Genomic DNA, 16,252 nt, shown 5'->3' on the forward strand with positions numbered 1-16,252 from the left:
GTTTATCAGTTCACTATAGTTAATATTACAGTATGCTGTAGCATTCATTAACAAAGTGTTATAAATACTGTAATGTATATATACTATATTAAACCTTCCTATACTATGATGAAACTAGCGTTTACTATAAATTACTCTAGTATGTTCTCATGTGGTTCAGATGGGGTCTGTAGGGCTGCCTTACAAATAAATCCCACCCTTCAACATTATTAGCATCTGTATTGAATTAACACTGAACCGATAACTTTGCTGTGTTTTTGTGAAGCTGTTTAAAGCTATATTGAACTTCACCCTGTTGCTAATATTGTCCTATTTCGCCTGTTTATCTCTAAAGGTGCTTTTGGTGTGTTGTATAGTGTAAAGCACTATAATAAAGGTGACTTGACAAATGTATGTGAATATTTTGAAAAAGACATCTGTTACGTACACTTGATATGTTTTTACAGGTTTGACAGTCTGTTTGCTAGTTGCTATTATAATATATGTGTTAATTTAACCACCATGTCTGTATTAGTAATCACCTTATAATCTTCACTACTGAGTCCACTAAAATGATCTTTTACTAATGAGCAGATTCAGACTTTCAGCAAATTCAAAGTTCAGGGCTAAAGCTTTTGAGTAAATCTTCTCAGTTTGTGTCGAACAGGCTACTGTAGTGATGAAATTATTGATTTTGTAATCTGACAGGGTTGTACCCTGCTGAAAAATCCATCTTAAACCAGCCTAGGCTGGGTGGCTGGTTTTAGCTGGTTGACCAGCCTGGTTTAAGAGGCCATTTCCAGCCTGGTCTTAGCTGGTCAGGCTGGAAAATGACCAGCTAAATCCAGCTAAAACCAGCTTGACCAGCCTGGATTAAGTTGGACATAGCTGGTTTTGGCTGGGCTCCCAGACTGGCTAGGCTGGTCAAGCTGATTTTAGCTGGTCATTTTCCAGCCTGACCAGCTAAGACCAGGCTGGAAATGGCTGGAAACCAGCCTGGAAATGGCCTAAACCCCTCTAAAATCAGGCTGGTCAACCAGCTAAAACCAGCCTTGGCTAGTTTAAGCTGTTTTTTCAGTAGGGCAACGATCCGTTTTTAAACGTAGTTACACCTTGCAGCGTAGATTCCAAACAGATGAATTAGCTCAAATGTTAAGAGTGTTTGCTTAGCATTCGAGAGCTAGTGGGGCTATAATGCCTGCACTCTCTGTTGCTAAGACTAAAAAATCTTTAATTTACCCCTCACAATGCATGATGGTATTATGTAGCTAATTATACTAAGTGCACATCCGTTGTTATTGTGATAATTTTTTGTTTTTGAAAGGTGCAAGTTTTAGATTCCATCTGGCTATTAAACAATATGACGTTATATTAGTAGGTCTATAAGCTATTTATTTATTTATTCATCGTATTTTTATGTCCAAACATGAACTACTAATCTGATGGTGTTAGATTTAGTTTCTGATTTGTTACTATCGACATACCAAGATGTGACCAGACAACGTTACAGTAAAAGTTATGATTTTAAACAAACTCTGATAAACACTGGAATTTTGCAATTAATAAAACAACAATATTTACAAGCAGATTAAGCAGAAAATGATTACTAATATAAGCGCACTATGTTGAACTTCAATTTCCAGGTTCACCGATTATTTCATGCATAATTCATGAGGCGATTGTTCACTGTTGGCGCGTCCCCGCTGCTGAGCAACAAGATGGCGGCCGCCGCCGGATCAGGTAAATTTATGAAAAACTGCCTTTGTATCAGATTGTTTCTTACTTTTGTATGCAAAACGCGCGTTATGATGAGATAAATCGTGGAAGAAGTGTGCTTTCATTGAAGTATCGACCCTTGTTGCTGTGTTTAGTCTCTCGGCATTCATGTGGGTGTGTTTGCACAGCATTAGCCTGTCAAAACCGTGGCATTTATCGCGTTTAATGTCGATGGAGTTTATGTTCGGGTCTGTTTTAAGTGGGTTAAGATCCACGTACATCGCTCTTGATGTTTTGAGGTTAATATACAACAGGATTTGAATGTAATATGGGTTTTCTGTTGGTTAGCCATGTAGCTTATTCAACTGCAGCGTCATGATAGAGAAACAACACAATACAGTGGCCGTGTCTTAAAACCTTCTGAGCTGCCTTGCTAGACTGCACTTTTGGATGTGTTTAGAGACAGATGAACTTGAGTAATGTTTTAAAATCCTAAGTTTGTCATTTCGTTAAGATTTGAGAATTTTAACCATAGTGGTGTCTATGTAGGCAACTCGCTAATTTGAGACAGCCAGTGATCTTTGCAGACCCTAATGATAAAAGCCCGTAAGATTTTGCTTTTAAACGAAGAAACTAATATTAATAAACTGATAAGTGTTTTGTAGCATCTGTAGCAAGCGTTCATAGGTCATTTCCTATCAAATTCATTTATATTTTTAAGTAACTTCTTATAACTCACATCCTTTAGCTTTGTGGTTTGTGCCACACAATTTTATAAATATAATAGCAGAAGTGAAACTAGCCCATTTTACATATTACATAAAAACAAAAACAAAAATTCTCAGCATACACATGCTAAATTCAACTTTACATTTGACACCACCAATTGTTTTGTTTTCATATTATAGCTTTTATAGTAGCACTGTTTCCCAAGGCACATATCCCTTTCATTTATCCCACAGAGATTTATAAAGTCTTTGTTAAAGCATTATAAGCCATGAACCAAACCACTGCTTTACAAACTATGATTTGAAACAAAGAAATAAATGAAATCTGGACACAAGACAAAGATTCAAGGCTCTGTTTTAACTGATGGAAAGAACTACAATCTCACGAAGCATTGCTAGTGATACAATCAAGTTTAAAATAGAGAATATTGTGAGATTGGCGAAATTAACTTTAATTCATGATGCTTCATTAGAGGTGGTGGAGCTAAATATATATTTCATTTTTCCTCCTGATGACTATAGTAATATTAAACTAATATTATTACTATAATATGACTCTATAATATTCTGCACAGCATGATGGGTATTGTAGTTTTTCTGCACAAATTTGACTATCAAATACGATTATTTAAAAAATAAACTGAATTTTTCTATATACGTTATATTTTTATAATAGTGTGTATGTATGTATATATATATATACATGTATGTATGTATGTGTGTGTGTAATATATATATATATATATATAAATTATACATAATTTATACATAAATTCACATAGAAAGTATACGTTAACATTATATTGACACATCTGTTTATATTTTCCAAAACAACTAACCACAAAATTATGGGATCAGAAAAATATAAATCTGTAAACATTTTTTATACTTTAAATGAGGAAAATAAACACAAAAAAAGTTTGGGAGTTTACAGTATACAACATACTTTGTAGAAATTCTGTCAATTAAATTGCACAACCCAAAAGAAACAATCCTAATCAAACTAACAAGAGTCGAATTCTCGCTTATTACATGCCAATTGCCACATAACATAAAAATTAGACACAACATTCTTCTGAGCTGTAATAGTTTTTCAAATGGAATCATTTAAATGCAAAGCTGACAGAAATGAAAGCAGCTGATGGAGTACACTGACCGGTGTATATTCAGTCACAAGATGGCACCAAATAGTCAAAAATGCGAAGCTGACAGAAACGAAACTGACTGAATGGAACATATACTAACCTCTACATATTATTGTGTTATTTAGCGGTTGTTATCTTGAAATATCATGACTGACTAATCAGATTCAAGTATTCCAGACATCCGTGTAATAATGCACAATAAAAGTGGTTGAAAATGCACCACTATGTCTATTGTTTTAATAGTCAAGCTTCCTAAAAACTACTTTAGTTATTTTAACTTTTGAACTACTTTAAACTTTCGAGCTAGGCTTTCTCAAGTCATCATAAAGTTTGGTAATGAACTTTACTTTTCTAGTTGCTCAGCTAAATCTGTGGTGTCTAAATCTATCATTCTTTGTTTGTTAGTCAAAAACCAGTCAGTCTTTATTAGGGTTGGGTTGATAGACGATGCCATCCTCCGCCCTGCCCCTGTCGCAGAAGCAACCTGCTCGTGAGAAATACACCCTTAGGCCTCATTTACACTAGTACATCTTAGTTTTAAAATAGCATTTTCGAACAAAAAATGGTCCACGCTGGCATTTCACCTAGCATTTCTGAAAGCCCTCCGGCCACACTATACTGCTGAAAACGCACATCACGTGACCACACACACTCTGTCATGCGCTGCAGCGTACACGCGCATCTGAGCTCCAGCAGTCAGCGGGTGCTTTGAGCACAAAACCCCAGAGAGCAGTGAACATCGGACAGTTTATCAAGGATGTACCGTTAGATGGCGTCTCGCTATAGTTATTAAACGTGATCTTTAATTAATCCTGTCTCTATCTAACGCCTCTTCGGTCTTTTGAATATATCAGGTAACATGTCGCAGCGTCAGTACACTGCTTTAATCTTTTGCTTTCACTCTTGTACTTAGTAATTTTAGCCAAAACTTCAGATACTGTTGGTTGGTTCCTGTTGGTTGTGCATTGTTTTTACCAACCAAGTTTGTTGACGCCATTATAACGACACAGATCACTCTGCCTATTCATGCCAGACTCCTGTGGAAAAAGTGATTGACAGGTGGTAACTTGTGAGTAACTTCTCTTTATTTATTTATGATTAGGTTATGGGTAAAACAAAGACCATGCAGGTCAGGTAGTTGAAACGGTAGGCTACAAATAACTAATTTGTTATGAATTAATTAATTATTCATAAATGATTAATTTACCACCGCCTATGACGACCATCGTCCATCGCTATGTTTCACATTAGACATCGTACGATGCCAAATTGGTCAACATCGCCCAACCCTAGTCTTAATGCTCTCCTCTAGGAAGTCCAGCTCAATGACTTTAAGGGTTAATCATTTCATATTTTACCCCTTTGTCATGTCTTTTATGGTTTTTGGCCCTCAGAGCTCTGCTTCCCCTGCAGTGTCTGTTTTGTGCATCATTAATGATCGTGTCATTGTGTGCTTGGGTGTTTTTGCAGGCGTGAAAGTCCCCCGTAACTTCCGGCTGCTGGAGGAGCTTGAGGAGGGTCAGAAGGGTGTTGGAGACGGGACGGTGAGCTGGGGTCTGGAGGATGATGAGGACATGACCCTCACACGCTGGAGAGGAATGATCATCGGGCCCCCGAGGGTCAGTTCACTCTGCCGCTATTTATTCTTGTGCTATGAAGAAGGCTATTGTGTTTTTATAAGTTCATCAAACCCACCTCTTCCAGTTCAATTCTACCACAGAATAATAATAAAAAAGCTCCATAATGGGCGTTTAGGTTTTAAAGCTCATTTACATTGAAATCAGTAATCTAATTATTTGCCTTCATCTGAATCAATAATATGAATAAGGTGTTTGCTTGTTGAATGTTCCTTTTATGATCCCGTTTTACATGTTGTAGCACATAATTCGATTAACGTCATTGCTTCACCACGCAATCCAACATTTTCTCCAGAGTTTCATGTAATTTCAGATGCTTCATCTTTAATTTTTTGACTTAAACTGCAGTTCGGCAGTTTCACTTTCATTCAGGAGCGTTTGATTCATGCCCCCGTGACAAACTCTGAGGTATTGGATGCCAGTATGAAGTAAGGACTGGTGGAAGAGTGTTGTTTTAATGGAATTTGATAGCGTACACCAAATGGGGGGGGGAAAAAACTGCATTTCGTGTTGTGTGTTTCTGTGAACTTTTACTAAGTAGGTGCAGATAATAGTGTCAAACAGCCTTGTGTGTATAGACTTCTCCGCATTTTGCGACAGGACAAAGTCCTACATGGCGGTAGTAGTTTGATCGCGGTGTTTACATGTCTGTACTGCGCTGCCACTAAAATAGGCATGCTCCACATGTCTGTTTAGTTATGACTTTAGTTGGATTATGGTAATCAAAAATCCCCGTTTACATGGTAGAATCTTAATCAGAGAAGTGTCTTAGTCATATTATAATCGGAGCATTGGTGTCCATGTAAACGCACTCCGTGAATAATCGTGAGACACTGACGCATCATCACTACATCAGTGATTTCACCCAAATGACCATTTTTAACTCTGAAGATTAGAAATTGGCAGACAAAAGGTCAAAATTATTTAGTTTTTCCCTCAATTAAAGCTAACAGGTGTTCACATTGTCCTAATCGATCCTCAATACACATCACAAAATCTCAAATGCAGTGAAGGGTTTTATGAACCTTAAAAAAAAACACTCTTACACTTCTGCATTGAGTGATTGGCGTTCCTCATGGATACCTGATACCATTATGAGCATTTATGCTTCTGCGTTCTGTCTGTGCTGCTCTGCAATAACACTTCCGAAACGCTTGTAGACTGTAGGGTTTCTATGCTAGTGTTTTAGGGTTATGCTGTAAATGCAGTGCTAATGTAGCTGTAGCTCAAACTCATTCATACACTCATTCAGAGAAGAAAATGGCAGGAACCGATGAACGTTCACTACAATTTTACTGTTCAATTAATCGAAGTTCAAGTTTAGTTTTGGTCTGCAATGATTATATAAAAACATTATGCAAGACGAAGTGATTATTGCGTCATTTCCTGCCCCTTTTAAGCAGTCTGCATTCATTCCTCTGCAAAGCTCAGTTTCACGTGGAATTATATGACATGACTTCTGCAGCATAAGACGTCCTTGATTTATTGAAGTGTATTCGATCCATTCATGTTTTTATTTAAAGCGTGAAAGAGAACAAGTGTGGTTTTATTATTACTAGTCAAAATCACTCCCTGCACTTGGCTGAAGCACTTTTGAAGCTTTACTAAGAAACAGATCCAGTTTAATTCAGCTTAAAGCTGTTTTATTTTCTCATTTCTATACATTTATTCTATTGAACTTAAAAAATCTTTAAGTGCCATCTGAAATTTTCTTCTAAAATGAACATTTCTCTCAGCCTCCTATGTTTATGTTCAGTTATTTTGCTTTTAAGGCAATGAAAATAACCAATTTTTTGCCATAAAAGTGGATTTACTGAACGTACATAGAGAAGCTTGAGAAAAATGCCCATTTTAGAAGGAAATTTCTTCCCAGTTTTTGCATCTAAACTCTTCACACATGAACAAACAAACGTTTTGGTCATATGACCAATCTTTTTAAATAACCGTAATCATGATTTCCCCCATAATCAAGTCCTAAATTTAATCATAAAATAAACTAGAGTCCATTCACAGTTTCTCCATGGGGAATCTACACTTGTTAAACACTGTTGTCCTCACTCTGTTCCTATTGGCTCACGGACTGTTACTAAGCTGACCAATCACACATCCAAATCACAATCACACATCTTAATGACTTGTTATATTTTTTCGTGGCATCAATGTGTTTTTAGCTGCTTTTTAGGTGCTCATCAAGCTATGACGAAGGGTTTGTGACTGCTAAGGCTAACCAGCTGCGTGCACTCAGTGTATAAGTACACATTGGCTTTTAGGCTTGGTGCAATATTTTGTGTTACCAGTATTAAGCCGCAACACCGGTTCTGCCACTTAGCATGTTGCTGGCCTGAAAGGAAGACACAGCCCTAGGATGTCAGGCTAATGACGTGGGCTTTTTTTTGTAAGGGCTAAAAATGAATGGCTTTTGCTTCACAAATCACACACAAAAGGCAACAGGTAGCTTACGTGTGCTTTGCTAAGTAGTGATTTACTGGTGACTAATCTTCTTTCCTCCCTTTTGCCTCATTCATATTGTTGCTAAATTCTGAAGATTGAATCCTTGGAAAGAAATATACTTGCGACTTACGTACAGTTCACTGTATTTATCTTTATCCATGTGAAATGACTACGTTTTTAGTTTGTGTACAAATCACTAAAGGTTCAAGGTTGTGCTACATATTAGGGCTGCAGGATATTGGCCAGAAACTGACATTGCAATATTTAGTTTGTCTCCAATATATATTACGATATGAATATAGTTTCACTACATGACTTATAACTCTATTTGCAATGAATTCATCATTTTACATTGATTAGGATTATTTTGTAGAGAAGTATCTGCATAAAATACAATACAGTTGAACCGATGCAAATTAATGATATGGTTTTCTGTGGAATCCAACAGTATTGAGGTACAGAAATTCAGTAATATTCATTCATTCATTCATTCATTTTATTTTCGGCCTAGTGCCTTTATTAATCGAGGATTGCCACAATAATAATATATAAAATAACACTTTTTATAGTGTGTAGTCTTCATTCTATAAATGAGTAAACACAAATAATATTGCTTTAAATACACCTTTTACAACCTCTTGGCTTAAGTTTGCTTAAATCTTACACCGTCTCATCTTAAAAACATATTCATCTTTCACTTTATTTTAGGGTTAAACTTTACTAGAATCCCAACTTGACATTGCTGATCCTGCGACGTTTACACATTGAGATATCGATGCTGAAATGATATATTGTGCAGCCCTACTACATATAATTCATATTCATAGTGAAAACTGAGCGAACGGTATGTTTGGCTTTATGCTTATGTATCCATCATGAAAATAAATATTAAGTTTGTATTTTAATGTGAGGTTAGTATCAAAAGCAAATCTGTGGCTGAAGCTTGTTTGAGCTCACCGTGTTTTGTTCATACAGATGATTATACAGTAATATTCATCCATAGACTCGTTTTTAGGGTTTTTCATGGCCTGCTGAAAATAATTAATTAAACTAATAAATAGGCTTTTTAATATTTCATGAATGAACTGTGAGGAGAATAATGACACCTCATTAGACCCAGTTTTTAAAATATTTCACTATTTACAGTCTAATGGTTTTTACTCCAATAATTCATGCAACACATCATGAGGCGTAGGGAAAAGGTGCATAATATTATGCAAAGTAGCTGAGCGAGCGTGTAAACCATCACTGTAATTGCTGCTGAAGATTTACACAAGCTTGAAATGTTCTTGTCAAATTTAGAGGTGAACTTATGTGCTATAAAGGCAGTGTTTAATTACTCGAAATGGTCCGAAAGAGATGGGTTTAAAAATATAGTCTGTATTGTTGAAAATAAAAAATCAAGAGATGAGTGAGCAGCATATGCCTGATTCTCCTGGCCCAATTCGCATGTTAAGTGTCAGACGAAGCGGCTTCTGGGTCCAAGCGCTATATCAAACTGTATTGGGAAACTCGACAAACGGTAAAAATAAACGTTTACACAGTGCTGTAATACTCACGAAAACCACGATCGCAATCTAAATATCCATGTCTAATATCAGATGGCCAGAAAGGGATGCACTTTTATAAATTGTTATTGGTGTCTGTGATGCAGCAAGTCCTGCAAGACTGTTATGTGCACCATGATTTTATATTATATTCATTTTAATGTGTGATCTTACTAAAAAGGGGTCATAAACGAATATTTTCTCAATTCAAGAAATCATGTTGATGGATGGGGGGAAGTATTACACACTTATTATGGTAGCAGAGTAAAGGCTGAATTATACTTCTGCGTCGAGTGATCGCTGTTACCCATGGCGCGTGCATTTATACTTCTGCATTCTGTTGTGTTGCTCTGCAATAACACTCCCCAAATGCTAGCTGGCAGCAGGTAATCATGTTTCTCTGTGCCAGTGTTTTTAATGCTACCTTACTGTACATGTGACTCAAACTTGCACATTCAGAGGCGGTAACTGGTGGACGTGCTACCACTTTAATCATAAGGTAAACCTAAAACAAAGGATGCCATATGGAGTTCCTTCACTGGACTCTAAACTTGCTTTTACAAGCTAGCTGCTCTCGCGTGGCTCTTGGCCCTGTCTACACTTATCCCTGCTACCAAGCTGACCAATGTGTAGTTACATTTTTTTGAGAGCTACATGTCAGCTACGGCAAGGGTTATGCGACCGAGAGATGAGCGCGACCAAAGTCTCTTGCAAGGAAAGTCTGTTGACTCGTCGGCCATATTTGACGTCATTAGCATGAACGCAGACCACTCGCTCCGTCTCACTCGTTTAAATTGATAATTGCTCTGTATTTTAAACCAAACGTTTTGATAATGCGAGTAGATAAATCACTGTTCTAGTGGATTTTGAGATATTCTATTGAAAAGAATCATCTGTATTGTGCTTTTATACAGGAGTGATGGGTGTACTGTTGTTTTATAATTGTATTTTTGTTTGCTTCACGCAGACCATCTATGAGAACAGGATGTACAGCCTCAGAGTAGAATGTGGACCAAGATATCCAGAAACGCCCCCTTTTGTCCGTTTTGTGACAAAGATCAACTTGAATGGAGTGCATAACTCAAATGGTGTGGTGAGTACGGCTGAGTTATTAATACTGCACTTCTGCTGTCTTCACGTTCATCAAACTCAAATGTTTTTTTTACTGCTTTTTTTGTTTGCTTAATTTTGAAATAGAAAAAAAATTATTATATAAAATAAATAAATACACACATATTGTAAATGTGCATCTAAACATCATATTATAAATTCCTAAAGGAAGAACAAGAACAATGTGCTGAGTATACATTCACTGGCCACTTTATTAGGTACACCTTACTAGTACGAGGTTGGACCCACTTTTGCCTTCAGAACTGTCATAATCCTTCATGGCACAGATTCAACAAGACACTGGAAATATTCCTTAGAGATTTTGCTCCATTTTGACATGATAGCATCACGCAGTTGCTGCAGATTTGTCGGCTGCACATCCATGATGCCAATCTCCCGTTCCACCACATCCCAAAGGTGCTCTATTGGATTGAGCTCTGGTGACTGTGGAGGCCATTTGAGTACCGTGAACTCATTGTCATGTTCAAGAAACCAGTCTGAGATGATTCACGCTTTGTGACGGTGCGTTATCCTGCTGGAAGTAGCCATCAGAAGATGGAGACACTGTGGTCATAAAGGGATGGACATGGTCAGCAACAATACTCAGGTAGGCTGTGGTGTTGACACGTTGCTCAATTGGTACTAATGGGCCCAAAGTGTGCCAAGAAAATATCCCCCACACCATTACACCACCACCAGACTGAACTGTTAATTCAAGGCAGGATGGATCCATGCTTTCACATTGTTAAAGCCAAATTCTGACCCGACCATCTGAATGTGGCAGCAGAAATGGAGACTCATCAGACCAGGCAACGTTTCTCCAATCTTCTATTGTCCAGTTTTAGTGAGCCTGTGTGAATTGTAGCCTCAGTTTCCTGTTCTTAGCTGACAGGAGTGGCTCCCGGTGTGGTCTTCTGCTGCTGTAGCCCATCTGCCGCAAGGTTGGAAAATCCCAGTAGATCAGCAGCTTCTGAAAAACTCAGACCAGCCCATCTGGCACGAACAACCATGCCACATTCAAAGTCACCTAAATCCCCTTTCTTCCCCATTCTGATGCTCAGTTTGAACTGCAGCAGATCATCTTGACCATGTCTACATGCCTAAATACATTGAGTTGCTGCCATGTGATTGGCTGATTAGACATTTGCGTTAACGTGCAATTGGACAGGTGTACCTAATAAAGTGGCCGATGAGTGTACAAATCACTTTTTATGCAGTGCTTCTGCATAAAATATAATAAATCACAAGTGTATATATACAAATACGATAGAGCAACAATAAAAAGGTTTTGTGGGGAGTGTAACCTTATTCAAGTGCAGAAATTGAACAATCAAGCGTAAAATAACATGGTCGTCATCACTGTATAAATCAGTTTTCAATAATATTTGAAAATATCTTCATCTTTTAATCTTTAATAAACAATCTGATCCTGCGATATGACTTTTGTGGATACACACATTGATATCAATGCTTAAACGCCATGTTGTTCAGCCCTAATATGAATAGTTTTTAAAAATTGGTCGTGTAAGCGTTTCACTGCGTTTCATACATTTGATTTTTGAATGTGAATGTGTTCTCAGGTTGACATGCGCGCTGTCTCCTCATTGGCCAAGTGGCAGAACTCATACAGCATCCGTGTGGTCCTGCAGGAGCTGCGACGACTGATGATGTGCAAAGAGAACATGAAGCTGCCGCAGCCTCCTGAAGGACAGATCTACAGCAACTGAGCTTCTTCTACATCTCTCTCACACTCTCTCTCTCTCTCTCTCTCTCTCTCTCTCTCTCTCTCTCTCTCTCTCTCTCTCTCTCTCTCTCTCTCTCTCTCTCTCTCTCTCTCTCTCTCTCTCTCTCTCTCTCTCTCTCTCTCTCTCTCTCTCTTCATCCACAACACATTCACACACGCAAGGCTGAGCATTCCTCCTCCTCCTCCTCCTCCTCTTTCTTTCTGGACTCATGAGAAATCCTCCGTTCTCCTCTGTTCCTGACACTCCCCCACGTGCTGCAGCAGCCAATGAGCAGTCCTGCCTCCAGGAGCTCCCATTGGACAGAAACCATGGATGTAGTGGTGTGCACAGCAGAATACTGTACATCATTCTAATCTCTTTTTTTATGTTTATTTGTTATACATGCAAAATTGTAAAAATAACAAATGATCTTATTGAGTGTAATCTGTGTGCCCTCATTTGACAATTAGTTCATGCAAGTGTAAATGAATTTGTGCCATGGTGTAACATGCTGTGTGCTGGGAATATTTAGATTTATATCTCTTGTTTCCTTTCATCTTTCCTAGTGATGATGATGATGATGATGATAGCACTGCAAACAGCAGTTCAGGGTGTTTATTCTGAGCTTTCTGGCCTGGGCATTTTACAGTTCCCCTATTTTTCGGTCTCCTGAAATTGGTTTACATCTATCCAAGGTCAGAAACATTTAATTTCCTCATGAGGGCCAGTGCAGAATCAGCTCATATCAGAGTGTCTGAAATGGTTGGTTCAAGGATCTGCTCTCTGTAAAGCCCGCCTTTCTGAGAACCTACTCTACATTGATTGGTCTGATGGCCCTTCCCTTTTGAGATTTTTCAGGTCACAGTGTTTCGATCTGATTGGTCTACTCTAATTGGTCAGGTGACCTTGCTCCACTCTGATTGGTTAGCACTATACTGCTTTGATTGGTCAGATGACTTTACGCTGCTCTGATTGTTGAGACCACTACACTGCTCCAATTGGACGTTTTACTGTATTCCATTCAGATTGGTTAGATAACACAACTTTATTCCTCTCTGATTGGTTAGATAGGCCTATACAAATCCCATTGGTCAGGTGACCTTCACACTGATTTGTCAAATAGCATTCCAGTGCTCCTATTGGTCAGGTGACAATTCTCCCCTCTGATTGGTCAGATAGCCCTACATTGCTCCCATTCGTCAGGTGATATTACTCTGCACTGATTGGTCCAGCAGCATTACACCGCTCCCATTGGTCAGCTGACCCTAAACTACTCCCATTGGTCGTGTGAGCTTACTCCACTATGATTGGTCTGGTTGCCCTACATCACTCCCATTGGTCATGTGACCTTACTCCACACTGATTGGTCAGGTTGCCCTACACTACTCCTACTGGTCATGTGACCTTACTCCACTCTGATTGGTCAGGTAGCCCTACACCACTTCCATTGGTCAGCTGACCCTAAACTACTCCCATTGGTCATGTGAGCTTACTCCACTATGATTGGTCTGGTTGCCCTACACCACTCCCATTGGTCTTGTGACCTTACTCCACACTGATTGTTCAGGTTGCCCTATACCCACCTACTGGTCATTTGACCTTACTCCACTCTGATTGGTCAGGTAGCCCTACACCACTTCCATTGGTCAGGTGACTCTTCTCCATGCTGATTGGTCAGATAGCCCTACACTGCTCTCATTGGTCAGGTGACCCTTTTCTACACTGATTGGTCAGATAGCCCTACCTTTCTTCCATTGGTCAGGTGACTTTACTCCACTCTGATTGGTCAGATAGCCCTGCACTGCTCCGTTTGGTCACTTGATCGTACTCTGATCTAATTGGTCAGATAGCCCTACACTTCTCTGATTCTTCAGGTGACCGTACTCCACTCTGATTGGTCAGATAGCCTTAGCCTGCTTCCATTGGTCAGGTGACTGTACTCTGCTCTGATTGGTCAGATAGAACTACACTGCTCCAATTGGTCATTTGCGTTACTCCTTTTTGACTGGTCATATAGCCCTACATTTCTCCCATTGGTCAAGTGACCGTGACATGTCAGATTGCTCATTCTGTTATGATTGGTTGACCCCTTACAGAAAACCAACCTCGTAATACCATACCTGACGTTCATCTCCAGAGTCTTCAGCATTAGGGAATAGTGTTGTGAAGCGTAAGGAAGGCATTCGGTTACACCATCAGTTCAAACCAAATCCTCGTCCTTCAGAAGTGTAAAGTGGATATGCTTTGGCGGCAGATAATTTCATCAACTTGACATCTCAACCAAACTCTTCTGGGCTTCAGCTACAACGAGAGTATTTAAGGGACCATACCATCACACACTGAAGACCACAGACTGCTGTAATGCAAATCTGTTACAAATCCATGTAGATCAATGCAGGAAGAAGCAATCAAGGCAGCTCAGAACTCCTGCTTTCTTTTAGGAAACAATACCTCCATTGATCCTGTCTGTAAGATCACTTACATTCACAAACAGCTGCATCATAGACTACATGAAATATAACAGAACAGAAAGCGCTTATTAATATGGTTTCATCCTGAACAGTGTCTCATTGCTTCCCTAAGGGTCATCAAGTGTAAAATAATGAGATGCTCAATCACAGAACACGCCAACAATGAACCACAGAAAACCAAGGCAGTCGTTTAGAAACTGCTGGATTATTTTGGTGCTACGCAGGTTACAAATAACTTAAACATTTAATACATTGAGCTGTGGTCAGTGTTTTATTAGGGGGAAATAAACTGGTTGTGAGTGATGATAAATTGGACTCAAGGTTTACAGGAAAAAACTACTGAACAACCTGAACCATAACTAATATACTGTTAATACGTGTTGCTTCCCATTCAGTGAAGAGATATGATCAGTACATTTACATCTCTAAATGTTGCTAAATTTAACAATAACAATTTAGGCATAAAAATAACCAGTTTCACACAACAGATGTTTACATGTCATCTGAAGAAAAAATAGATTTAGACTTTAAAATTGGAGTCCAAATCATTTAATTCACTTGATTTTTAATATCTGGATTATTTGCTGTTGAAAGCAAATCACGATACACTACCTGACAAAAGTCTTAGTCGCATATCCAAGTTTTATGAACAGCAAATAATAACTTGACTTCTAGTTGATCATTTGGTAGCAGAAGTGACTTATATGAAAGGCAAAAGCATCTAGATCAGTGTTTCCCAACCCTGTTCCTGAAGGCACACCAACAGTCCACATTTTCAACCTCTCCCTAATCAAACACACCTGAATCAACTTATCATAACATCAGAAAAGACTCCAACACCTGAAGTTAAGGGGTCAGAAAAGGGAGACATCCAAAATATGTACTGTTGGTGTGCCTCCAGGAACAGGGTTGGGAAACACTGATCTAGATACGCTTATTTTACCACAATAAAATATGATCATGGATTGATTTTTAACTAATTAGGACAGTAAGGACTAAAGTCTGGTCACTGAACCTTCAATAATGTCCAGTATAGAATATGTGGTCATGCTGCAGTGGAAACAGAATGAATATTGTGTCTGACTCCATCATGAGCTTGGTGGTCTGCATCCATACATCTCTGACATGACTCAAATCACTGATTAATAAAGTCATCTGGAATGGCAAAGAAAGCCTTCTTGCAGGACTCCCAGAGTTCATCAAGAGTCTTTAGATTTATCTTCAATGCCTCCTCTTTCATCTTACCCATGACGTGCTCAACAATGTTCAAATCTGGTGACTGGGCTGGCCAATCCTAGAGCACCTTCTTTGCTTTCAGGAGCTTTGATGTGGAGGCTGAAGTATGAGAAGAAGCGCTATCCTGCTGGAGAATTTGCCCTCTCCTGCGGTTTGTAATGTAATGGGCAGCACAAATGTCTTGATACCTCAGGCTGTTGATGTTGATCATCCACTCTGCAGATCTCTCGCACACCCCCATACTGACATGATAGCATCACGCAGTTGCTGCAGATTTGTCAGCTTCACATCCATGATGCCAATCTCCCATTCCACCACATCCCAAAGGTGCTCTATTGGATTGAGCTCTGGTGACTGTGGAGGCCATTTGACTACAGTAAACTCATTGTCATGTTCAAGAAACCAGTCTTAGATGATTCACGCTTTACGACATGGTGTGTTATCCTACTTGAAGTAGCCACCAGAAGATGAGTACACTTTGGTCATAAAGGGATGGACATGGTCAGGA

General features: G+C 38.8%; 1 protein-coding gene across 2 annotated transcripts; it reads left to right on the forward strand.

Moving 5' to 3' along the window:
* Positions 1–1,633: 1,633 nt before the first annotated feature.
* On the forward strand, positions 1,634–12,481 carry ube2v1 (ubiquitin-conjugating enzyme E2 variant 1). Of its 2 annotated transcripts, XM_056468620.1 has the most exons (5): positions 1,634–1,719; positions 5,039–5,187; positions 10,171–10,293; positions 11,209–11,210; positions 11,894–11,978. In XM_056468620.1, exons 1-5 carry the CDS (start codon positions 1,650–1,652, stop codon positions 11,976–11,978), a joined length of 429 nt encoding a protein of 142 aa, XP_056324595.1. In that variant the 5' UTR covers positions 1,634–1,649. The 2 variants fall into 2 exon arrangements, with proteins under 2 accessions (XP_056324595.1, XP_056324594.1); XM_056468619.1 differs by lacking the exon at positions 11,209–11,210 and having other exon boundaries at positions 10,171–10,296; positions 11,894–12,481.
* Positions 12,482–16,252: the final 3,771 nt, after the last annotated feature.

Source organism: Danio aesculapii, chromosome 11, assembly GCF_903798145.1.
Source record: "Danio aesculapii chromosome 11, fDanAes4.1, whole genome shotgun sequence".
NCBI classification, from domain to species: Eukaryota; Metazoa; Chordata; class Actinopteri; order Cypriniformes; family Danionidae; genus Danio; species Danio aesculapii.

Bases quoted from the DNA above. Each gene is read 5' to 3' on its own strand.
- ube2v1 (XM_056468619.1), top strand. From the start codon at position 1,650: ATGAGGCGATTGTTCACTGTTGGCGCGTCCCCGCTGCTGAGCAACAAG. The intron at 1,720-5,038 runs GTAAATTTATGA...GTGTTTTTGCAG, and splicing joins GGCGGCCGCCGCCGGATCAG to GCGTGAAAGTCCCCCGTAAC. The intron at 10,297-11,893 runs GTGAGTACGGCT...ATGTGTTCTCAG, and splicing joins TGCATAACTCAAATGGTGTG to GTTGACATGCGCGCTGTCTC.